Raw genomic sequence first — 26592 nt, forward strand, 5'->3', positions numbered from 1 at the left:
GGGGAGATAATGGCAATTTGTTATGCTAAAATGTGTCCTATTTTGCACATGTATGTTTACTGAACTCAAAGAAATGTGATTTCTACTTTCTTCTCCCCTCAACTTCAGATTTAAATTTTGGGTTTAGCTCAATGACGGATGTAGAAATAATGAAAATGAAATAATATTTTATGGGATCTCTATTCTAATTGGAATTCATCAGAGTAGAAATGATCAGAATACATTTTGGTTTTAAGGTAGACTTTACAAAAGTAATTTATGCTTAAGAATGTCCATTTGGAACCTTTTAAACCAATGAAGACTTTGCAAACAGCAATTACTGTTTTGAATAGATTCTTAACGGCAATGAAAATAAAAGATTTGACACAAGATAAGTATTGGACTGAAGCTAGCATTTCTCAATTTTGATTCAAAGATTTATCACAAAATAATGAGAGAAGAAAACTGACAGATGTAAATTTTCCTTTTTTTCTTTCTAGACTAATCAGATATTATTTGTCCTTGCAGTATATAATAGATTTAAAACTTACCCTCTATGTATGCTCTTTATGAAATATAGATTTTCTTAAAATAAAATAACACCTGCCATCAGCTGTCTCTAGTGTAATATCCCAGGTTTCTGGTCGATTAATCCTTAATGTACCATAAAAATTGGTTTTTCTCGTTTAAAATGCCATCTTTTCCTTTTAGTCTGTGTCATTTCACTGGTCACCAAAAGCTCTGTCTGGCAAAATTAAGGTCACTTTTTAATTCTCTGTCAACTACTCACAAGGCAGAATTAAATAGGTTCTTGTGAACTCTATTTTAAAAGCCCTGATTATAAAAACAATCTTTTAAAACAAATTAATACCATATTCAATATCTAACATTAAAAAAACATATGGTACAAATAGAGATTTTCATTTAAAAAGCAGTGAAAAATTATACTTTTCTGACAATATAACCTATCTTATGTTATATATGTGGTCTTTTTTTCTTTAGCAACACTAAGATTTAATAACATCTTATCAAACAGCACTGCTTCACCTACTCTACACACAGTGAACTACAAATAAACTTATTAGAATAAAAATTTACATTTATTAAGTGCCTACTATAATGTCAGGCAAAATTGGTAAAAACGCTTTACTAATTATCTCATACTCTGCTAGAAAGTACAGGCTGAACCAGATATTGTCATTCTCATTTCATAAATGAAGAAAGCAGGAATTATGAACTCTTCACTCATAATATTCTTCATTCATAGGATAGATTTGTAAATCTGAAGAGACACTGTCTGAAGTAATTCATAATAATTCCATATTTCTTTACCAGGACTATTTAGATAAATATTCATGAACAATAGTGCCTAAAACTGTAAAGATGCCTTATTTTGGCATTTACAACCTGGTAAGTCTATAAGAATGATAAAGACATCTATCATGAAAGAAAGCTTTTAAGAGGACTATTTTCAACATCAAAAAAATCAACCCCCTCCCCCCCCAAAAAAAGGGGTGGTTACCGTTCACAGTTTCCAAAACCTGATGTTTTCAGGTCTAAATAACTAAAATATACTGAAGGAATGCCAATTTGAACTAAATATATTTTGTCTATTATTATTTGGGGAACAGCAAAGAAAGTAATTTTCTGGGAGGAAAGACTATGCCATTCTGAATGAAACTAGCAGACAGTCTGTCTCAAAAAATTCACTTGCAATTTTAGTTCTGACATCTGATTTCAAAAACAGTTTGATAGTGATATGAAAACCTGATTAGGCAGCTGTTTTATATTTAGAGAACTTAATCTTTGCATTTCAAAGGTGCATTTCAAGAGTGGCAGATGCTATGTGAGCACCAAAAGCCAAGTGAATACTTACTCTATAAAGAGATCTTTTTAAATGAAAAGAAAATCCATAAATAAACTTCTGTATTAAAACATGAAATTAGTATGCAATCTATTATAATTTATATCTACCAATGTTCTGAATTTTAAAAATAATACTTAGCCCATTAGATTTTCATTTCCCTAAATAGTCACTCACAGCACCCACTCTTACATTGTTGCCAAATATATTCATCTCTGTGGATATATAGACATTTCCTGAATGTTGTTTAGAAAATGTAAAGAATCTGAAGCATAAAATAACTTCTTTTTGCATAAGTTATTTGACTGAGTATATCTAAGAATTAAGAATATTGCAATGAGAAAATGAACAGATATGTCTTATTGTACCTAATTTTTCTCAATTTTACTTTTTTAGGAGCAAATAATATACCATATGTTTTCCTAAGGTAATTTATTATATACTTTAAAATGATTAAAAATCTATTTAAAAAATCAATTCAATATGTTCAAGAAAATACTCTTTATTCAATTGGCTTGGAAATGTTAATGTATGGTGATTGCTGAACTATGTGAGACCCAAGTAAGAAAAAATCTAAAATATCTGGTAGGGACACAAGTCCATCCAGAAACATCCATTTCCTAGAACAAAACTTTCAGTAGAATTGAATCACTCTTGACTCCTTATAGTATATCAATTTTAGCCTTAAATATAATAGAATCTTTGGGAGGGTAGAACCCTCAAAATCTCTTAAAGCAGATAGCAATCTAGAATATAAACTATCTCAGAGAAGGGACCCCCTCCCCTCTTTCTCATCTTTTTTATCTCCTAGCCTCTAACAACAACAGATGTTTGATAAATAAAAAAAAAACTGAATGAATATATGACAAGTTTTCACCATCTGAAATTAGTTACCTGAATTTTAATTCTAGACACTATGATGCTTTAAAAATATTAACAGTTCTGAATAAAGTAGATTTTAGTAATGAGATTAAGCAGTCTAAAATGTAGTGTAGTTTAAGAAGACTGCTTATATACTTACTCTTTGTACTTCAGCAAAAATTATGTTTTGATATATCTATAAAGTTTAATATTAATAAGAAATAATTACATAAACATTATGCTCATACATGGAATAAACCAACTATAGGCTATATGTCACCAGCCTCCCTCTATTATAGCATATTTAATGCAAATAAAAAAATATATATATTATTTTCAAGTTTCTACATCATTTTGTTTCATGATGCATGGTGCCAATTTTGATTTATTGCCCTTCGCTAGGAAAAAAAACTATTGGTACAATAAGATTAAATAAATGTTTGCAACCCATTTTAAAATTAACAACAGAATAATAGCTACAGAAACCAAACTAAACAGATTCATGTTCCCCATGTTCAATAAAAATGGGAATTTGCATTTTTTGTTGTTACTTTTACAGTTTATTAGCTTCCTGGCAAATTAAAGAAATTCATGTTTCTTCTTTTATGGAAACTAAGGTAAATTATGATTCATTCAGTATTAATTTGTATGAATAGGTGTGTAAATGCTTAAAGACGAAGTAAAGATAATGAGAGTCAGTTTTCCCGAGACGTATTTAGGGGAGAATGAGGTGACCTGTAGAGGTTCTGGCTAGGGAAGTTTTTCTTTAGGGCTAAAAATACAGAAAGCAGGCTCAGTTTCCAAATTTTAAGTGGGCTTAGACACAAATAATAATCAATTATAAATAGTGTGGATTGTGGACACTGGTTTTTCAGAGGCTGAATGGTATTGATCTGCCCAAAAGAAATGATACCTTTGCTGAAGGGCCAGTAAGAAAGGAGGATTGCCAGAAAGAAAAAAAAAAAAAAAAAAAGAGATAAGGGTTTCAGTAAAGGTGCAGGTGAATGTATAATCGCCAGAGTTTGCAGTATAAAGCTATCATGTGTTAAAATGAGAAAAGAACTGAGGTCCTCTACATCATGGTCACTTATTGAGTTACTTACTGGTTAGATTGCTTTCTATGTGTGGGTGTTTCATTTTTTAAAATAGTGGCCCAAATTATGGAACATCCATTTAAAGACAGTGTTGTTCTTCCTAATATTTTAATATAAACCTAATATAAATAAAGGTTTAGTGATAAATTAAACCAAATGAATCATAATGTTCGTGAATGATACAGTAAAATGTAAACTTGTCTTATTGTTCCCATGACATTCATCACAAATAAAATGCATATTAGTCTACTTAGTGAGAGACTATCTCTATATGTACATGAAGAAGTGATTTCTTTCAAAGTACATATTGAACCACAAGTTGTGGATAAATACTGCTGGTCCTTTGGGGTAGCACTACCTGGGTCCATACTTCTAAGATGAGAGATGGTTTTAGAAGGTAAATTGGAAATAGGAAAATATTTAATCAGGGATCCCTTTGCAATTCTGCCGAAGAATAAAGGAAGTAGCTATCCCCATTTCTTTTTTTTTTTTTTTTTACTGCAAGTACTGATTTGTTTTTGATTAATCCAGGTTGTTAAGGAGGCAAGAAATAATGTTCCCCCTGGCCAGCTCAATGGACTAGAACATTTAACATTATTTCAACTGGTTTAGCCTCAGGAGATCTGGGTGGTATATTCTCATCAGAAGTTGGGCACAAGATAAAATGAAGGGGTCAAGGAGATTCTCTATTTCAAAATTATCTAGAAAATAATTAAAACAAAAACAAAAATTAATGCGGTAAGTGATTCCCCTAAGATTACAACTAAGGCAGTGGGAATTGCAAAAATATAATCTGTACAAAAAGAATTATTAAAAAAAAATAGGAACTTTGGACTAGAAAAGACACAGTTTTAAATATTAATATCACCAGTTAATAGTTGTGTAATATTGGACATACCTTTAATTTATTTGAACCTTAGTCCCCTGCATAAAAAAAAATATGAAAATCTATAATTTCAAAAGTTATCATAAAGGTTTGCTAAATTGCTCCCCTGTTAACCTTCCCTCCGTCCTCACGTTAGAGCAGATTAGCCCTTCTAGATAGAAAATTAAGAGGTATTAGAAAAGTAGAAAGTTTCACACCTTCTTTGAGGAGGAGAATACCATGCCTCCACCCTCCGTTGTCCCCCCTCTGCCCCCCGTGCCACATACACTTTTTTTTTGGGATATCTCAGAAAACCACAATTTGCCATGAAGAAAAGAGTGGCAAATCACATAAGCCAAAGTTTGGCAGACCCAAAACAGATTGGGAAGATGTTTCCAGAGACTTTAAACTGAGTTAAAAGAATCATTCCTTTAGTGCAGTGTTGTATGGGAACAATTACTCAATACCTATCGTTTTTACTCTTCTGTGTAAGGAGAGCAACTCACTTACTTTCCATGGACCACATTCCCTTAGTACTTCGTAGAATCACTTTTTAGTATACAGTGAAATAGTGTGTGTGAAAGTGATCTGTGAACCTTAATGTGCTATAATAATTATGCCAATATCATGTATTGATTTTATGTGCCAATCATTATGTCGGAGGTTTAGATAATGTCTTATTTAGTCTTTATTATGAACCTGTAAAGTAGATCTTTGTATACATATTATATAAATGAGAAACCTAAGGCACAGGGAAATTATGTTATATATCCATGGTTTTATAGACAGGATTTAACCTGTCCTGCTGACAGCAAAACCAGAATTTTTACCTCAAATGCTATTTTGTCCCCAAACCAAAATTTATAATTCTATAATTCCATATTGAATATCCATAGACCTATAATACATTTTCTTTGCACATAAATAATAAATGTAGTTGAGTACTAGGTCTCAAGGGCAAATTCACATGGTTACATCATTTATACATTCCCAATCTGCTCATTGTCCTTTCTGATTCTTATTGATGGTTGCTGATGGACAACTTATTTCACAGGGTTCTGATGTGGCAATACATATTCAATTTTTTTTTTTTTCATGGGCAGGCTCCGGAAGTCAAACCCAGCTCTCTGGCATGGCAGGTAAGAACTCTGCCACTGAGTCACCATTGCATTACCCTATTTAATTTTATATATTGTCTTTTTAAATGTTCATACAGAATTTGTCAAGTTAATGGATTTTGAAACAATTTTATTTCTTATGAAAAGTAATCTGTTCTCTGTTTATTCATATTCATGCACTGAACTATTCAAGCTTTGTGTAGGGGGGGGCATAAAATTTTTAGAAACAACATTAAAATATAAATGGAACACAAGCTCTCCACTGGGAGGGATTCATTGTGCCTACAAAGAAGAATTGTACTTTTTGTAAAGATGATGTGCCTCGGCAGGCAGAGTGAGCCAACGGAAAAGGCTAACAGATACTCAGTGGGGAAGACTTCTCCATTTATTTTATTCATACAAGGCCTTTTATAATATTTTTAAAATCCTCATTCTATTTCTATTTGACAACATCCACTCAGTATGCCGAAAGTTTACTTCATGTTCTATTTCCTCTTGGAAATTCAAGGCTGTAGAAAATGTTGTCAATACACTCAAAAACAGGACTCACGGTTGACAATAATATTTAGTTGGCTTTACCTCATTTATAATGATCCAGTGACAGTCAAAAGCAACCAAATTAGTCTCCACAACCTGGAAGAGAAAACAAACCAGCTATCAGTTAGCATTAATCACAAAAAAACAACCAAACAAAATGGATATACTTTTCAAATGGAAGAAAATGCATCATATGGTAGAAAGGCCTTTATTATTCAGTTGAAGATAGAAACTCATCAGCAAAGTGCTGTAGAAACATTTGTGTCTGTGTGTAACTAGCTAATTAAATATGAATACATAACTTGTCGAAACTCTAGAAAAACCTAGATTACAAATAAAAAATAATAATAATATAACTAATAATGTCATGACTTAACTGAGAGTAGAGTTCAACTCATATTCTCCATTCCCAGTACCTAAGTATGTATCTTTCCATACTGGCTCTAACTTAACATTCTTTTCTTCTACTCCTTCCCTACATATATACTTGCTACTCTCTTGACAAAGTAAACTTCTCTATGTTCTCTCGGCAAGTTTTATGCCACACATTTTCTAAGGAGGCAGAATTCTAAATTATCTGGAAGTAAAGACTGAAAGGAATTGACACTATATTAGCATTAAGGTATGGGTGGGTAATAGCAGTAGCTTTCAGATTACTAACTGCATGAAAAAAATAAAAATTAATGTGTGGAACTGCACTGAACATAAAATAAACCTCTGTTGCGTGGCAACATTATATTTTAGGCTATTTGCTAGAGCAATTGAGGCTATCTTATCTATGCAATGTGTTTTTATTAATCTCAGTTATGCATCTTTTTGTAACCTTAATACATTTTAAAAAACAAACTCATCAGATAAATTTTTATAAGTGATATGATTTCAAAAACTGCAATATTTGTTGGCAATTTCACGAATACTGAATTTTTTAAGACTTTCTTTTAAGACCCCAATTTTCTCTAGGAAAAGAAAACAAATTATACTGGAAAGGTACTTAAAAATGAAAAGATAGCTATTAGCCCTTTAATAATATGCTAAAGAATACGCAACTGACATCCATGTACTATTGTGATACCATGTTATCTGAAACTAACAGAAGAATGTAAGTTCCTTAGGTTAACATCTTCACGCATAAACAATGAGCATATGAGTTCTTCAATTTTTTGTAATTAAATGTTACTGAAAGTAAGCAAGGAGAGAAAATATGGACTAAAAAAGGTAACTGGTATCAGTAATAGAAGGAACATTTGGTAAGGAATATAAAGTGATGACAGGGAATTCAATAGCCTAAAATTTGGGAACCCAGTAAACTGTGAGTTCTGAGTTCTTTTACTTAAGTGACTAGCATAGAAATAGTAGAATGTAATCCTTATATATGCCAAAAACAAGAAGGGTTAAAACTTGCAGTGGAGTTAAAAGAAATGGGAAAAAGTAATGAAAATGTTTATTCTTCTCATGTATTATCAAATTGAGCTAATATACAGAGAGCATTCTTAGGAGGTACGTATTTGCCTAAAAAATAAATTCCCAGTTATTTGTCTAGATAACAAAATCCAACTACCTATTGCAAATCCCAAGTCAATTAATCTGATCATTTTTATACATTTTTTTAAATATTATTTCCTTTCTACTTGATACATTTAAGTCTAAATAAATAGTGTACCAGATTAATGCCATGACTAATTGGGGGACTGAATTATTTCAGGGTAAAAGAGTAAAAAATGAAGTAAGAATGTTTAAAACATTTATATTTATTTTGCAGTTATGTTAGAACTCAAGCAGGGAAAAATTTTCTCTTTTATCTCATTTTCTCTACCTAAATACCACATCTAGAGCCTTAGCAGTGAATATATATGAAATCAATAAAAGGGATTAAGCAATTTGAAATTTCCCATTTTTTTCAGTGGGAACTTATTTCATATTCAAGCATATCATTTAAATAGATTTTTAATTTCTAATTCTGTAGATTCTTATCAATTTTTGCAAGATAGTAAATACTAACTGTACTTCTCTAGAAAAAATTTCAAAAGTTTTTAAGACTGTTCTAGAATAATAAATGCTCTAAAAATAAAATTTATTTATTACCATCATGTCTTAGAAACATTGCTGAAAAGATCATATTATGCATGGACTATCAAAAGAAAGTAGCAAGTCACTAAGACAAATACTATCCAGTGCGGACTCCTGTACGTTTGTATGAAAATAACAGAATGAAAAGAAATATACATTTTCCTTCCTAGTCTGTTCTTCTCTTCCTCCTACCCCATAGTTCTCTTTTATGACTATACATTCGTCCATTAGTAGTGTAAAAAGAGTGTGGTGCATATTCATTTAGGGTTAATGCCGTATCAATATTTAGCAATGTAGTTGTAACAAATGACACTATTTCACCTCCCAAGAAGCTGAGCTCACTTTAAGGCAACTGAACAAAACGGAAAAAAAAAAAAAAAAAGTCTGTCAGGAAGACAAGCAATGAGTAAGGACCAATCATCTGTCACTGGCAGGAACTTTAGAACTTCTGAATCTTTAGAAAACCCTGACAATTTGTCACCATGTCTTCCATCATTCGCTCTCAAATCTTTAAAGGTGCTAAATATAAGACAATCTGAAGCAAAGAAACCAACAACACTGCCAGAGCTTGTATCTCCCTGGTAATAAATGTGAAACAGTTCCTAGTAGCGTGCAAGGCAATTTAATTGACTGAACAGTAACAGCAACATGCCGTCTTTTACTCAACCTTGAGGCTTAACTAAATAAAGCTTGTTTCCTTTGCAGAATGTACTAAATAGTACACATTCATGCAAAGGGGTCCTAGTGGCTCTGGGCACCTGCAGCAGCGAAGATATCGGGTGTGTGTTTCCCTATTCCTACCCATTCCAAATTGTCAGGTAGAAATTGGGAAGTGGCATGTCCAGGGAGAGGACGCCAGCAGTTATTCTGGAGCAAGTGGCCTAAGAAATATTAAGGAGCTACTCCCTTCCTAGCTCCTCATCTATAGCAAAACTACAAAAAAAATGTTTATCTCAGCATGGTTACAACCTTAATCTGTGGGACACTACTCCCAATCAAATTAGTAAGAATTCTGTAGCCAGATAAATTTTAAAATGCTAGATTAAGCAAAGATAAACAGAGGTTTTTTTTTTTTTTTTGCTACAGTACTCATCAGAGCGTTAATAGGTTAATATCAGTTGAGAAGTGTACTTAACATAAGTTTGATGTCAATATATATAATATTATTCCATATATTAGTTAACTGTAGGACACATAGCTTTGGAATTAAGGGTGGAAGTTCTGAAGTCAAAGGTGAATGCCTTCATTTTCATATAGAGTGACTTTGGCCAAATTACCAGCCCTCTAGACCTCAGTTTCCTCATTTGTCAATAGGGTTAATAATAGGGAACACATAGTAGAATCATAATAAGGATTAGATGAGGTAATGGCACATTATAAGATCTCAATAAATATTAGTTTTTCTATTTTTAACTAATGTGCAGTATGGATCTCCAGGACAGGATATTTGGAATGCAGCATATTCCAAATGTGTCTGACCACAGAAATCATTTTTTTCTACCAAAAATCTCATGGGACTAGTACACTCTGGGAAATGTAGACAAGAACAAATATTAATTTAGCCATATGTTCCCCAAACCTCTAAAACCTAATCATCAGGGATTTTGTAATTTTAAAATCATGATCTTAGAATAACACTGCAGAGAACAAAAACAAGACAGGAAAATATTTCCTGAAAACAAAAACAAAAACAAAATTGAATTATGATATTTTCCATAAGACCCAATGCATACGTTTTGTTCTGATCAAATAGTGATATTTGTTCTTCTTTTCTTTCAAACTTTTCTCCCTTTGTAATTAAACAAAACAGAACTAAAAAAAAAACAAAAAAAAAAACACTGGGCTCTTCTTCCATAAATTATAGAAAGGAGTAGATAGTGTACAAAGTGTATAAAGTTTTATTGCATAGTAGATTTGCAGCTGAGACTTACACATTTACAGTACAAACATCCAGTTGCCTGAATGTCTTAGTTAAATTGTAGTACCATAGGGTTCTGCTAAAAAACTGAGTGCAATTCAATTCTCTGAAATGCAAAGGGATAGTACCAAGCTCCAGCCTTCTTAAGGTACAATAAACTTCCATTGTTTATTTGCTTTACTTGTTTTGCTTCTGTTTTCTCCTTACTAGAACTAAAACCACAATATAAGGAGAACCTGGAGTGTTATTGGTGTAGATTGATTCCATCTTTAAATCCCAAGTATATCCAGCAGATGGCATCAGTAATCCCTCATGCTGATACTAGGCAGCTTGGAGATGTTCTGAAAGGACAGTCTTGTTTGCACTTCCCCATGAGCTCAGCATGGATCCCCAATTTACTTCTGTTCTTATCCAAGCAGCCACTATCTGCCACCCAACTCTGTGCCTTTGCTTTATAGTCTCTGCTGTGATCTTCCAGCTGGAAGACCAAAAGTGCACTTCCATCCAAATCCTTTTGCCATTACTGCCAAAGTTATTTCATACTCGGATATGCTGGAATTACTGTTACTGCTGTGCAGTTGAGTCTTCCCACACCCCCTGGGAGATGGAAACATGCCACCTCCGAGATTTGGCCAACACAAGGCTACCTGCTATGCTTCCTAATGCGTTAAGATGAGGAAAACACAGAGATGCAAGAATATAAAGATTGAGCAATGATTAAAAGTGAATTTATGGTTTCAACTGTTTGCCTGCTGAGAAAAGAAATTAAAATTTGACAATTGTTCCTGGTGTGAGGGACCACGTTATTACTGTTTTTAATTCTTTGCGACTTTCTGCTGGCACTGGAGTTCTTTTAGATGTTTGCTATATGATTAAAGGTAGGTTACATCAAAATAACTAAGAAAGTAGGGCTTGTGGAAGGTCCATTAATCCGTTGCCTGTTTCAGGATATTGTAATATGCTACTCTGGGCAAAAAAGGAGGGAATTATATTAAAATATTCATTTATTTACCTACTTATTTAAAAGCTGAATAACTGTTGGCAGAGTAAATTTGTCTTAATTACAACTTACAGATGAATAGAGTTTTTATTTGGATTTTATTATTTTTTTTTTTTTTTCATGGGCAGTTACCAGGCATCAGACCTGGGTCTCCAGCATGGCAGGCAAGAATTCTGCCACTGAGTCACCATCACACTGCCTCTTATTTGGATTTTGATTAGAGCTTTACATGACAATTTGGGGCATAATGGAACGTGACACCTGGGATTTATGAACCAAGGCTTTCTTATTATCTTGAAGTAAATAATAATAATAATAATAATAATAATAATAATAATAATAATAATAAAGGTTCTTAAAGAGAAGTCCATTGATCACCTCTAAACTCAACATGCAGGTCCTGTACAGCTTTGAACTTTGATGCCCTTGCTTTATGCCATTTGATCTTTTTCTCTATCCTTTCTCCTTGATGAAGTGCTTCTCATAACTCAAACACCAAACCAAATGTCAAATCATCCTGTTTCCTCACCCCAGGCTGTAATGTCCCTGCCTTTATGCTCTCATATCACTCCAAAAACACCTTTATCTCGGCCTTTATTAAACTGTATGTAGCTATTTAACTGTTAGAGTCATATCGTAGTTTATATTCCCCTTCTTTCTAGCCTGAAATGCTTTTCCATCAGTGACGTGCACGTAGTTCTCTTCTTCCTTTCACGTAGCTTAGGATTCTGCATAAGTGTCATTTCCGAGATCACTTATCCTTTTTATCCCTCCATGCCTTTTTATCACTTGCCCTTGTCCTATTCTTAGAGCATTTGTCCCACCTGAGACAAAGCAATAAATATAGACACCCACATTCACTTTCTGTCTCTTTCTGTGTTCTAAGATAGAACCTTTACTGGATTAAGAACTTTGTTTCCAAAGTGGTCTATCCCCTTAGAATAGTGACTGACACATACTAGGGTTTCAGTAACTATTTGTTGCCACACATAGAAAGGCAGCTTTCCACTAAATGTTATTTGTGGAAACAATATAACTCTATAGACCTAACCCAGGTTTATTTGTCTGTGGAAGTCCCTACTTTACCTAAGACTAGCCATTTGATAAACTAAGGAAGTCACCAGATGGAATTTAATTTCTAAAAATTAAATGTGCAATAAATGAAGCAATTCAATTTTTTAAGGGATGAGATCTTGATAATTGACATGATAATGAAGCATATCATCTTCAGAATCTCCAAAGCAAAATACCCCAGCATTTGGAGGCTGTATTGGACTAGATCAAGAACATAAAACTTGAATAAACAGACCTGTGTTCAAATGCCAGGCCTCCTTATCAGGAGTTAGGTGCATTACTCATCCCGAGTCTTGTATTCCTGATGATTTGAACAGTACTCTCTTCACAGGTATGTAGTAAGAACTAAGCAACTGAATATATCGAAAGCACCTGGCCATTACATGTGTTCAAAACTGCAAATTCCTTTCCTTCCTTATCTTCTCTCCTTTTCTTCCTCAGGTCGTGCAGTATTTTAAATAATACTCATGAATGGCCACTAGCATCTAGTTGGTAACTGTTTATTGATATGCTATTTATAGTACATCAATAATAATAATAACAATGATAATTTTAGCTAATATTTACCTAGCGCTTACTTTGTGCCAAGCACTAAGTGCTTTTATGCAGAGAATAACTCATTTAATCCTCACAGCATCCTTACGATGCAAGCACTGTAATTATGTCCATTTTACATATGAGGAAACTGAGGAACAAAAAGTCTAAGTAACTTGCTCAAAACTATAAAACAATGGCATAGCAGCCAGAATCAGTAACTCACAAAGATCCTTTGTACAAATATTCCCATACCACTCTTCCTTCAAGATGTAGAAACTATCATGCATTCTTCAAAATTAGAATAATCACAGATGAACTAAAGCTTGTAAATGTTACGTGGTATAACACCACTGTATAATCTTATGTTCATTCCTCATTCATCATTCCACTCCATAAGCATTTGCTTTGAAGTACTTAGTGAATTTCAATTCCCATTTTATTTGCAGAATGGGAGCAACTTGAAACAATGATTAACTGAATAAACTTTATCTACCTATCTATCTATCCATCCATCTGTCATCTATCTATCTATCTATCTATCTATCTATCTATCTATCTATCTATCTATCTATCTATCTATCTATCGAGAGATTTCTCTCTATTTATCCATCTCTGTCTCTCTCTTTCTCTCTTACCTGCTTAACCAGAGAAACAGTTATGTCATCCTGCTCTTTACTCATAACAATGCTTTCCATTGTCATCACAGGAGTAAAGTCCAAGAGCTTCCAGAGAAAAAAAATGGACAATGAAATGATTCTTAGGTATTTTGTAAAGAAAACAAGGAAGCCTCTAGTGTCAGCAGTTAGTCAGTTAATCAGTTTCCTACTATTCTTACAATACTGAAAGTCTTTGCATAATGTGGCCATATTCTGGATTATCAGTGGATCATCATTGATGAATTCGCTATGGAAGATAATCATTACTCATTAAGATATTCCCCAGTCAATATTTTTGTTATCTTTGAGCTTTTCCAATTCTTCATGGAAGGCCAGCTTTCTACAATTTCAAGAATAGTGTAAAATGGTCATGATTCTAGAATGAGCAGAATTCACATGCAAAATATTCAAAAAGTATTTTTGGTTTTGCTACACAAAGTATCAAAAAAGAAAGAAGCAGAGAAATGTAAAATCTGAACTTCCAGGATCATCTTCCTAGAAGACTTGTATTTATCACTCACAAGGTATTTTGATATATTTAAGGTATGATCTATGAACTTTTTATAAACTCAAAGTAAAACCCTCAAGCTTCCCTGAGGCTTCTAGATTTCTATCATAGGCACCCCCCCACCCCCGGCCCCAGAAAACAGCCTTGTAGTCCACCAAAAAAGACGTTTTCAAAGGTGTTGAATTTGACAGCATGGATACATTCCAGAATTCCCAGCAATTTACTTCCCTGTCTGTGCTATTTCATTATGGTGAAATATAAGCCTCCTTCTCTTTCTACTGACAAATCACCTTATGGCGTTAGAACTGTGTTTAGTAACAAAATGTCAGTTGAATCTGAGGCCACAAAACTGCTAACTGCTCAAACAAAAAGTCATTTGCAGAACAGAATTAGAGTTTGACAAAGGAACCCAGCTATTATCACTTAAAGCAATAAAATGAAAATCATCTGACACATTTTAGAGCTTTCATTGATCATAAACCTCTTATAGATTCTATTTTTAAAGATTGAAAATTTTTTCTGACTTATTTTTAAACCAATTATTTAAATAATTTTAAAATAATAATTTAAAAATAATAAATATTATTTATTAAATTTTGCAGACATTTATTTTTCTGTCAATGTATATATAATTACATACTTTCTATAAACTGACTAGAATTCCTCTGAATGCCATTCCATATCTTAAAATGCACTGTTCCACTTTTTCTAGAAATGGGTCACAAAATCCTGGAGCTGTCATTGCAAATTCTTGACTTTCAGTCCCTATTGGACACTTAATGCGGACCAGCAATTCTATTCTCTGTTTGCAGTCAGTTTTGATCTTTCCCCACTGTTTCCAGGGCTGACATACCCTTCAACCAGCTCCACAAGCCCATTTTCCCAACAACATCGCAGGTGACTTTGATTTCTATTTAAACAACAACAAAAAAATAAAGATCAACAGGTAAAAGTAGTTAAACCCCCTCAAAATTGAGTCCAATCTAAAAGCAAAAGCAGAGTAAAACAAAACAATCCTTATTTGAACCACAATACATAACACTGATTGGGTGTGAATTATGTATAATGAACAATGATAGAAACTTACCAACTTTCATCTTTTAGGTCTTATGGTAACCTTTTAAAGGTACTCACATTTTTCTTATATCACAAATAAATGCACACCATCTATTGTGGACTGAATTGCATCCCTCCAAAATATATGGTCAAGTTGTAACCCACAGTACCTGTGAATGTGACCTTATTTGAAAATCGGGTCTTTGTAGACATGATTAGGTAAGATATGATTAGGTAAGCTTCATGTGGGAGTGGAATGGGCCCTAATCCAAGTTGAATGGTGTCCTTAAAAAAACAGGGAAACTTGGATACAGACACAGAGGAAAGATGTCCATGTGGAGAGACAGGCAGAGACTAGAGTTACGCTGTCACAAGCCAAGAACACCAGGACCACTAAAAGCTGGAAGAAGCAAGGGAGGCTCATTCCCTTGAGCCTACGGGAAGGGAACGTGGCCCTGCCAACACCCTGATTTTGGACTTCTAGCCTCTAGAAATGTAAGAGAAGAAATTTCTGTTGTTTCAAGTCACCCAGTACATGGTACTTTTGTTACGCAGTCCTAGGAAGAAAAAAAAAACAAAACACACACACCTTCTTACCTTCATCCTGCCCATCCTCATCCTGGTAAAATAAGCATTCTTCTTACACAAAGGCTAATCATTTCCCTAGAGCCATGGGTCCTTACGGAAGGACCCTGCATCATCATTATCTACACGCTCCTGTGTCTTCAACATCTCTCCATTTACCACCTACATGACTAGATTTCCTTTTAGCTAAAACACTATCTCTCAACCTGCCTTTAAGGACACTCCTCTCGAATGCTGCCAATGACTGCTTTCTCGTTTTTCCACACTTCACATTCACACCTCAATCATTCATACTTCTGCCCACAAAAACCCCATCCCTCTTTCCTTGACTGATCCAAAGTGTCCTTTCAGGACATACCATAAACATCATCATCATCATCTCTATGAAGATTTCTATGATTACTACATCCTATCCCACTATAAAATCTTCTAATAAATGTGGATATGTCCCACCATCACTGAACTTATATCACTATATTTAATTATCTTCCTATTAGAATCACTCTCCACCATTCTAAAAGCTTCTTGAGTCAGGTATCATGTTTTACCCATTTTTGTATTCCCAACAAATAACTCTGGGCCTGACTCATAATAGACATTAAGTATTTGTGAATTAGATGAAAACTTTCATGTTAAAAAAAAAAATCACAGTGTACGTATACATGCGTAGACAGTTCCAAGCATATTGACATGTCCTACCTCAGGAGTTTGTGTCTCTTATCTTCATTGCGTGAGAAATTTCTCTAGCTTGTTTGGCCACACCAAAACACAATTTAGAATGGGGAAGTGTTAACATTGCTGGAAGTCAACCCTCAACCAATGGGCATGGGAAGCTGTGAAATAAATGTGCCAGACTCTCCACTCTCTAGGTGGGGGTGATTCTGAGATATAGTCTGCACAGAGTTTCTTAGAAGATATTCAGAAGGACTGAGCCACAGGGGCTTTCCTCCTTATCCTCTCTCATGTGTTTTCTGGGACCACCTCCCTAATAAGTTACCTGCGCTGAAATCTTTGATTCACATCCATACTAATAACCCAAACTGAGAAAGACTTTCTAAGCAAAACACACAACTTACTGCACATAACCATAGAATAGTTCCTATCATTAAAATGAAGACATTCTTAAGAAGCAGAAAAATGCTCTTGCAAAATTAAAAAATATTCACAATCTGTCCATAGGAGTCATCTTTCTATAACACACCTGACTATTGAGACACTCTCATAATTACAAAAAGCTTTGGTGTTCCTGTGTGCAATGCATTTGGGATTTCATTACATGAGTGGCTGTCAATCTTGCATGCATGGGAATCATTTAGAGGGCATGTGAAACACAGATTACTGGGATTCACAGAAACAGCTTAGGATTCAGAAGGTTGGATTTGGGGTCTGTGAATTTGCATTTTTTAAACAAATTTCCAGAGGATGCCCGTGTGATAGGTCTGGTGTATCACTTTGAGACATATTGCCCTGGTGAGGGACCGAATGTGGTGACTTTATATTAATTCTGTATTCATTGAATTAATGTAACAACGCCATTCAATATTTTTGACCACCCAAAATGTACTAAGACATAGTGCAGGGCCCTGAAGTTGCCTCAATGAGCAAGACTTAATTCCTATTCTAAAGTGAGCTTACAGCCTAGTACCTAGTTCTACTGGATGTTTATTAGGAAAATAAGAAGTGTAAAAATGCCTGGCAGTCTATATATAACATTCCAGCAGAAATAATTAAGGAAATGAACCTTTCTACTGAAAGACAAACAGATGCTTTGTTTTAGAAAGCATATTCTTTTTTCAAGCCTATTGTCAGAAGATAACTTATTTGAAGTAAATTTCTTGAAACACACAAGAATTCCTACTTACACTACAATCATTAGCACACAAATTATAGCTTTGCACAAATTATTTCAATCACACGTCACCCACTTGAGGTTGTAGGTTATCATTTATTAGAATGGAATTTTGAGGACTTGCAAATATAAACATTATTTGGATTTTATAATCATTTTTTTAGTCCTTATGTGATAATCAGCCTACAGATAATACCCTGAAATACGTCTGTGGTGGTTTAGAGCTGAGTACTTTAGAGAAAATACGTTCTCAGGGTTGGTCCATTCCTTCAGGGTGTGAAGTTTTGCAAAGAAGACCCTGTGATGAGGTTACCTCAGTTAAAGAGTGGTCTAGATGAGTCTGCATAAGTCTACTGAAAGCTCTATAGGAAAGGTCTCAAAGAGAGAGGACAGAAGAGCAGCTAGAATCTGAAAGTCAATGAAGCTCAGAAGAGAAAGGAGAAGCCTGGAGAGGCCTCCACATGCCTTGTCATGTGACAGAAAAGCTAAAGACCAAGGATCACTGGCAGCCAGCCCCAGAACAGCACAGTCTTCTGGGAGAAAGCATTGACTTGATGGTGTCTTTATTTTGGATTTCTAGCCTCAAAACCCTAAGACAATAAATTCCCATTGTTAAAATCAACCTATTGCATGGTATTGCTTTCACAACAAGAAAATTAAAACAAAACAAAACATCATTAGAGTTACTTGTTCTATATTTCTTTCATGCTATTTCAGTTCACGACAGGACTTGGTCCTGCTAAATTGTTAAATAAATGAAAGGTCAAGACTAGCTTCAATTAATTCCAGAAAGATAAACAGAAATTAAAAAAAAAAAAAAACCTGCAGATTACTATATGTATTTCTGTTCTTTAGTCAGTTTTTCTTTTGAGAATTAATTTTTATTATGAAACAGAGAATGGTACTGTGTTTGTTTGAAGCTGTATGCACCCCAGAAAAACATGAACGTAATAAATTCCTGTGGGTAGGAATCTATTGAAATTAGGACTTTTTTTGTTGTTCAAAATATTGAGGTTAAAAAATACTAAGGTTAATTTTCTTAATACACTATCTTGTCTTTTTTGCTTAAGTCCATTTAAAAAAAAATTTTCCCAAAGATTTTTTTATTGAGCTATAATCATCCAAAGTATACAGTCATTCACAGTATCATCATATAGTTGTGCATTCATCATTATAATCACTTTTTGAACATTTCCATTACTCCAAAAACAATAAAAATAAGAATAAAAATAAAAGTAAAAAAAGAACACCCAATACATCCTATGTCCCCATCCCCCTTATTTATTTATTTATTTATACATTTATTTATTGTCTTTATTTTTTCTTATATATCTGTCCATGCACTGGATAAAGGGAGTATAACAAGATTCTCATACACATTCATATCTTAAAAGCTCTATAGCTATTCAATAATCCTTAGATATCAAAGCTATTGGATTATAGGTCAATAGCTTCAGGTATTTCCTTCTACCTACTCCAATACACTAAAGAAAATGAAAAGGGATATCTATATTCTGCATAAGAATAACCTCCAGAAAGACCCCTCAACTCTATTTGAAATCTCTCAGCCACTGAAAACTTTATTTTGTTTCATCTATATTCCCATTTTTGGTCAAGAAGTCTTTTTCACTCCCACAATGGGCTAGGCTCATCCATGGGAGTCAGGTCTCATGTTGTCAGGGAGATTTCCAGCCCTGGGAGTCATGTCTTACGTAGGGGGTAGGGCAATGAATTCACCTGAGGATGTGGCTTAGAGAGAGAGACCACATCTGAGCAACAAAAGAGGTTCTCTGGGGGTGAGTCTTACCCATAATCATAGGTAAGCTTAGCTTCTCCTTTGCAGGAATAAGTTTCATGAGGGCAAAACCCAAGATTGAGGCCCCATTCCATCAAATCAGCAGTCCTCAATGCTTGCGAGAATACCAGGAATTCCTCAGGTGGGGAAGTTTAATATTTCCACCTTTTCCCCAATCCCTCAAGGGGATTATGCAGATACTTTTTAATCTTCTACCAATTTATTCTGGGATATATCAGGCTATCATACCCATCTGTACAAACCAACAAGCTCTCACTCCCTATTCATGGTTCCATGTAATTATGGTATTCAAATAAGCTGACCATGCATGTTAGATTAGCTAGTATGCTACCGAAGATATAAATTCTGCACCAAATAAACATCCCTTTGTTTGGTCTCACATAGAAGTAGACGTTTTCAAATACAGTCAATATCATCTTTTACCCTTCAGTCTTATTTACCTTAGTCCTACCCAGATCAGCTTCATTCATATCTGTAATAGAAGTCTGATCAACTTTTTAGTGTTTTTAACAGTTGCTGACTTCCATAGCTGCAGAACTCTAGCTCTGAGTCTCAGGTGTCCCACAAATACCCAAAGTTTCATTTTATGACTTTATATACAAAGAGCTCAGCATCTCACAGTTAAGAAATAACAGTTACAACCCCAGAATAGACGTGACTGGTGTAAGAGTTTATTATCTAAGAACCTTTATAAAAGGCCTTCATCTGATAACCTATGCTCTCAAATTCGATTCTCAGAGTCTGCGTACTATAGTTTATCTATATTAGTAAGGCAATATAACATTTGCCTTTTCATTTCTGGCTTATTTCACTCAACCTTTTTTGATGAGGTTACTTCAGTTAAGGTATAGCCCAGCCTAATCAGGATGTGTCTTATAATCTTATTTCTGAGGTCTATTATAAGTGGACAGAAATTTAGACAGATAGAGAGAAAGCCACAAGGAGCAGCCAGAGAATGGAAAGAGAATGGAAACGTTAGGAGAGGCCATGATGTGTGTTGGCATGTGATAGAGAAGCTAAGGACCAAGGAATGCTAGCAGCCAGCCTCAGAATGCCATAGTCTTTGGGGAGAAAGCACCACCTTGATGATGCCTTGATTTGGACATTTTCCTGGCCTCAGAAAAAAATCATGAGCAAATAAATTCCCATTCGTTAATCCAACCCATGTAATGGTATTTGCTTTAGCAGCCTAGAAAACCAAACCAGGGTCTAAAGTATGCTTCTATCAGTGGAGTTGACATAGTGCCGTTATGACACGATTGTGGTCCATAATGCAAGCGGTGGCCTAAGGACATGTGCCAGGACTTTGTGGATCCATTTTAAAAGGTTACATGCTAATTTTGTATCTCCCATATGTTTCACAGTTACTTAAATACTTAGCACCCTTTCATAGTTACCATAGTTTCATATTTAGCACGATTTCACAGCTTACTCAGGTCAGAATACAAAGGTAAGACAGCAAAGAAGGATCTTTCTGATAATGATCTCTGGTCTAGCTCAGCCCCCAAGAACGCCCTGGAAACTGAGCTTCTGAAGGCCATTCTTCTTTTCCTTTATAGAGAAATGTGAAAAGAAAATAAAAGAAATAAAGCAGGCTGCTTGACAAGCTTCAAAAGCCTTCCTTCCAAGGCGATGTGATATATTAGAAGACTCCTTTTAATAGTATTCTGATAGTACTTATTCTTATGAGAATTAAGGAAAAGGACATAGGTAAAGAAGTCAAATTTATTTTCTGGACAGATCATCAAAATGGTTGAAAAGGATTTTTTCTCTATTTTAAATTTGTTTTTGCTGTTATTGTGTTTCTTTTCTTTCCTTTTGTATGCTTATTGGTATAATACAGAGTTTTAAAAAAATTCACTCTACCATCTGCTAAGCTATTATGGTTTAGTGGAGTAAGGGCATAAAGTAGTTTAAATAGTTTAGTTTAGTATGCTTGTTCTTAAAGACATATGTGCTGGTTTGAAAGAATTACACACCCCAGAAAAGTAATGTTTTAATACTGGTCCAATCATGTGGAGGCAGCCATTTCTTTTAAACCTGATTGAACACTGCAGGTTAGACACTTTCAATTAGATAATCTCCATGAAGATGTGACACAACCAACTGTGTGCATGATCTTTTCATTAGATAGAGACGTGACTCCACCCTTGCCAGGTGGGTCTTAATTAGTTTACTGGAATCCTTTAAAACAGAAAACATTTTGGAGAGAGTCAGAAGTGACAGAGGTGACAGAAATTTCAGAGCAGAGCTGACACCGATGCCGATACTTGGAGAGCAGAAATACAGATGTCTGGAGATGCTTGGAGCCTAGCAGATGCTGCCATGAGATACTAAGCTAGCCAGAATCTGGAGAGAGCCAAGGCAAGAAAGGAGATGAAAGCCGGCCCTGCAGAAGCAAAGTGGGGGACCCCCAGAGGAAAAGAGACTGAGCCCAGGAGCAAGGGAATAGGGTGGCTTCCCAGTTGACAGAGGTGTTCCGGATACGTTGAATTAAGGTATCTTTCCCTGGATGTCTTAGTGTGCACATTTTCATAGGCTTAGAATTATAAACTTGTAACTTATTAAATTCCCTTTTAAAAACCTTTCCATTTCTGGTATACCACACACCAGCAGCTTCCAAACTAACAAGACATATTTCACCCTGACTTACACCATGATTTATAGTGTGGTCAGCATAGGATAACTTTTATATCAATAGAAAACTCCTGTGTCTTCTAGGTACAAAATTGAGAAAATGAAAAAGACACAATGAATTTTGTCTTACACTATATGTTCTAAACAGTTCACTCAAGTGTTTATCATTCAAGTTTCTAATTTAATAATTTAAAAGAAGAAGCATTACAGAAGGCCATTTATATTCCTGAATTTCGAATATGACTTTTTAAAAATGTTCAAATTCTAAGGTGAGTTATGAAATTATTTTCAAATGGATCTTTATCTGTGTTTAGTTGCTTCATTTTGTTAAAAAGAAAAGTGTTAATAAGGTTATGGATTCAGTACCTGTCTAGGTAAATTATTATTCCTAGCTTTTAAAATCATTCAATAGCCTCAAGACTCTAATTTCAACAAAATAAACTGAATTTCATCAACATCAAGTTTTCAAGCACAGAACACAGAGGGTGGAGTATTGCTTGATGTTACAGAGAGATAGCTGGGAAAGAGGTGAAAGGAGAGCTGAATTGTTATGTAGAAATATATAGAAGATATTTTAGGTATAATGAGTAATTTAAGTCAGGGATTTTCCAGAACGTACTGAAAGAACAAGCCTTATTTAAAATATCACTGATACATAGATACGTAAAATGAACTTTGAATAACTGAAAACAGAGATTAATAATTCTATGCAAATAGTTATATATTCTCTGACACAAAGAATGGCTATTCCAGGGCCAATTGAGCTTCGGCAAAAAGTAGTTTGAAATACACAGAAGAGAATTAGCCAAATCTGGATCTAACAAAAAGAAAAATCTAAACAAGGTTTTTACCATTATTTTAAATTCTTATTTTTAAATAAGATTTTGAAAAAACAAATCTTTGGTGTAAGACAGTTTAAGATTTATAACTACCATGTGTATAATATATGATTTGTAAGAACATCCCAAATTATATTTAGAGTAAATTTGTTAAAATTTAATAATTACATATAATAATGAAATTAATGCACGGGTTCAGTTATGCTAAAATAAAGGTCATGCTTCTAATTATAATGGCCATAGTTAAGGAACACTTCTTGGCATTTCAGAGATAATTAAGCAGGCTAAGAGGACGTAAACTTGGGAAAAAGCACATAAGCAGCACTTCTTACTAAATGATTCTTTACCAGGAACTAGAATTATTTCTAGGTTTGGTTTTTGTCATAGAATAATACTATTAACTTATCATAAACACTGCCTTCAGTTTCAATATTTTTTCTTTTAAAAATGAGCAAATAGTCTATTATAAAATAAAATATGTACACTTTTATCCTTCTAACTAATATTCTTAAATTTTACACTGCATATATATGATTAAAATACATAGCTAACTATCCTTATCTGGAATTTTTGATACTTGAAGCTATATCAGCTCAATCTCAGAGCTAATAAAAACTCACTAAGATTAATTTCCAGTCAAGTATTATTCAAAGTATTTTGCAAATTCTCTGATTTGCCTTAATAAAAATTACAATTAATTTGCAAAATAACTCTGAATCATTATTGTATATATTATTTGAAAATTATATCTTCATTCTCTTTTTCTTAAATTTGTGTTGAGAAAAAAGGTATCTGCATCTTTAAAGAAAATAATTTGGTACAGGACCTAAAATATCCAATTTCATTAAAACTTTTGTGATTTAAACAATAACAGGTAAAGAAAAAAATAGGACATTGAATTATCTAGCTTCAAAGTGAAGAAATTAGGTCATTCGCTAAATAATGAATTTTCTCTCTGTCTTAACGTATTTGTAAAACTGCACACCATTGAGAAAAATCTAACTCATTAGCCTAGAATATGACTTTAAGAAATTTAAAAACATATTTCAAACGGAAATATATTATTGATGGCCAAATACTAGGCGAAGATATTCACAGAGTGGAGATTTGGAGATAAGACCTGCAAACTGGCATGTCCTAAATGTTTGTGGTTTTAAATCTAAACTGTGATAGAACTGATTGGGTAACTCATCAGAATTTCAGGGCCATCTGTAATGGTTTGAAGCTGTGTGTGCATGTACCACAGGAAAGCAAGTTCTTAAATCTAAGCCATTCCTGTGTGTATAAACCCACTATAAGTACCACCTTTTAATGAGGTTACTTTAGTTAAGGTGTGACCTACTTCATTCTGGATGGGACTTAATCCTTTCATCCTATTACTACAGGAATCCTTTAGAAATGGAATGAGAGAGAGAGAGAGAGAGAGAGAGAGAGAGAGAGAGAGAAAACTGAAATCAACAAAATCTGGAAGAAAGACAGAGACCAGTAGAAGCTTCCATGTTCCTGCCATGTGGCAGAGGAACCAAGGTTTACACTGATGATGCCTTCATTTGGAAATTTTCCCAGACTCAAACCATATGCAAATAAATTTCCATTATTTAAGCCAAACCATTTCATGGTATGTGTTTGTAGCAGCCTGGGAAACTAAAACACCATCTTATCTGTCAAACACCTAAACGGAGTTAAGGAGATAACAAATCTTGAATAAAGAAAGATTTTCTCTGAGAACAGAATCAAGCCTTTTTGTTGTTGTTGCCTGTCCTTTTTTTTTTATCCAAGCCATTTTATTAAGTCAATCAATAGATATGTCACAATATGTAGAAATCAGTAGTGGTTTTTGAGATGTGGTTTAATAAAATATAGAAATCTATATTAATTCTCAAAAATCTAGATATTTAAAAGTATGTAAAGACACTAGAGTTTGTTGTTGTTGTTTTAATAATGTAAACAAAAGTATTTAGATATTCCTTCCTAAGGCATTTTATTTTGGGGAACACGTTATAGCATAAATAAAGTAAGAGACTTAAACCATTCAGTTTTTTAAAGCATGCAAATTCAAATCATAATACAAAAGGTAGATGTAAAGTCAATTTGACAAGTTTACATTTTAACGGTCAAAATGTTCAGCCAAAGAGAACAACAAAAATTAACAACATCAAGATGAGTGTCATTCTCAGAGTTCAAGGAGAAAAAGATAAAACTGCACGAGGAGGCACAACTCTGGTTTATTGTGAGCTTTCTATTACATGAGTCATGTTCATAAGGTGCTGCCTTTCAGGAATCCAAAGTGGGAATTTTTCACAGGTTTTAAAGAGTGGCAATAAATGCCTCATTATTGTATTCCAAATAAGATACTTAAATCTAATTATAATGACAATGCAATGTATGATAGCTATGCTTCCCTTTTTATAACTAAATCTGATGGAAAAAAATTATAGCAGAGGCAACAATATCATACAAGATCTTACTCTGCAATTTTTTTCTGTAACTAGACACATACATACACATACATATGTTTAACCAATGGGAATATGGACAGTGATGAGGAGGGAGCGCTCGTCCTGAATACTGGGGCTCCCCATACTCCAAGCACTTGGATGGTGGCGGACTCTCTGAAATGCCCAGGGCACAGGATCCCCCCTCTCAGAGCACTAGGATGGAAGCATTCTGCCTGAGCAACGAGGCAGAAGATGTGTCCTTTTCAAGCAATGGGGCAGATGCACCTTCTCCATTCACATGGATGGGCCTGTTCTCTTTGCCTGAGAAGATGTCTTCAGTCCAGACCTCAGCCTCCATGTTTTTCCCACTGAAGTGCTTTTTTTCCCTTCATTCTGTCACTTTTCTACCTCTTTTGGTCCAAGCTGACAGTGGTTTCATTCATGCAAATTACACAAAAACTTTTCAGTTTTAAGTATAGTTCATAGGGGTTCAATCCATCAGACGGAAGGGCTTTCCCATAGATCCTTCCAGAATAACTATTTCCAATCCTGACTTGCCCTGTAACGGCTGAGTGATTTCACATTCTCCAGGGACTCACTTTCTGGATGCTCAGAACTTTCAAAGCCACTAATTTCTGGTCCATTTGTGCCCAGGAGTTCATTTCTCAGCTTATCCCTTTCCACTCACATTTTACCATAAACTGCAAGGAGTAACCAGGCTATACTTTCCATACTTAACTTGGAAATCTCCTCAGCTAAATATCCAAGATCATTACTCTCAAGTTCTGCCTTCCATTCAACAGTAGAACTCAATTTTGCCAATTCTCTACCATTTTAAAATAAGGATCATCTTTCCTCTAGTTTGCATGACACCTTCTTCATTTTCTTCTAAATACTCTTCAGAAGTACCCTTAGCATCCATATTCCCACCAACAGTCTCTTCAAAGCCATCTAGGCTTTTTCTAACAAGCACCTCATAATTCTTCCAGCTTCTACCCATTACTCAATTCCAAAACCATTTTCACATTTTAGGTATTTGCAACAGTAGCACTTCACTATCCTGGAACCAAAATTTGTTTTAATTTCCTAGGCTGCTTAAGCCAATACCATGAAACTGTTTGGCTTAAACAATGGGAAGTTATTCACTCAAGATTTGAGGTTTGGAGAAAGTCCAAATCCAGGTACCATCGAGGCAATGCTTTCTCTCCAGAATCTGCAGCATTCTGGGGCTAGCTGTCAGCACCCCTTGGTTCCTGTCACATGACAAGGCATATGCAGGTGTCTCCCAGGCTCT

The 26592-nt window shown here is 34.4% G+C and overlaps 1 protein-coding gene across 3 annotated transcripts in view; it reads right to left on the reverse strand.

The window, feature by feature from the left end:
• Positions 1 to 26592, reverse strand: part of GRID2 (glutamate ionotropic receptor delta type subunit 2) — a 1588850-nt gene that overhangs the window by 674221 nt on the left and 888037 nt on the right. For all 3 annotated transcript variants that reach the window (XM_077142855.1, XM_077142857.1, XM_077142856.1), the window contains one exon: positions 6361 to 6414. In XM_077142855.1, the coding sequence (XP_076998970.1) occupies positions 6361 to 6414 (54 nt within the window). The remainder of the gene's footprint in view (positions 1 to 6360; positions 6415 to 26592) is intronic.

Source organism: Tamandua tetradactyla, chromosome 24 (genome assembly GCF_023851605.1).
Source record: "Tamandua tetradactyla isolate mTamTet1 chromosome 24, mTamTet1.pri, whole genome shotgun sequence".
NCBI classification, from domain to species: domain Eukaryota; kingdom Metazoa; phylum Chordata; class Mammalia; order Pilosa; family Myrmecophagidae; genus Tamandua; species Tamandua tetradactyla.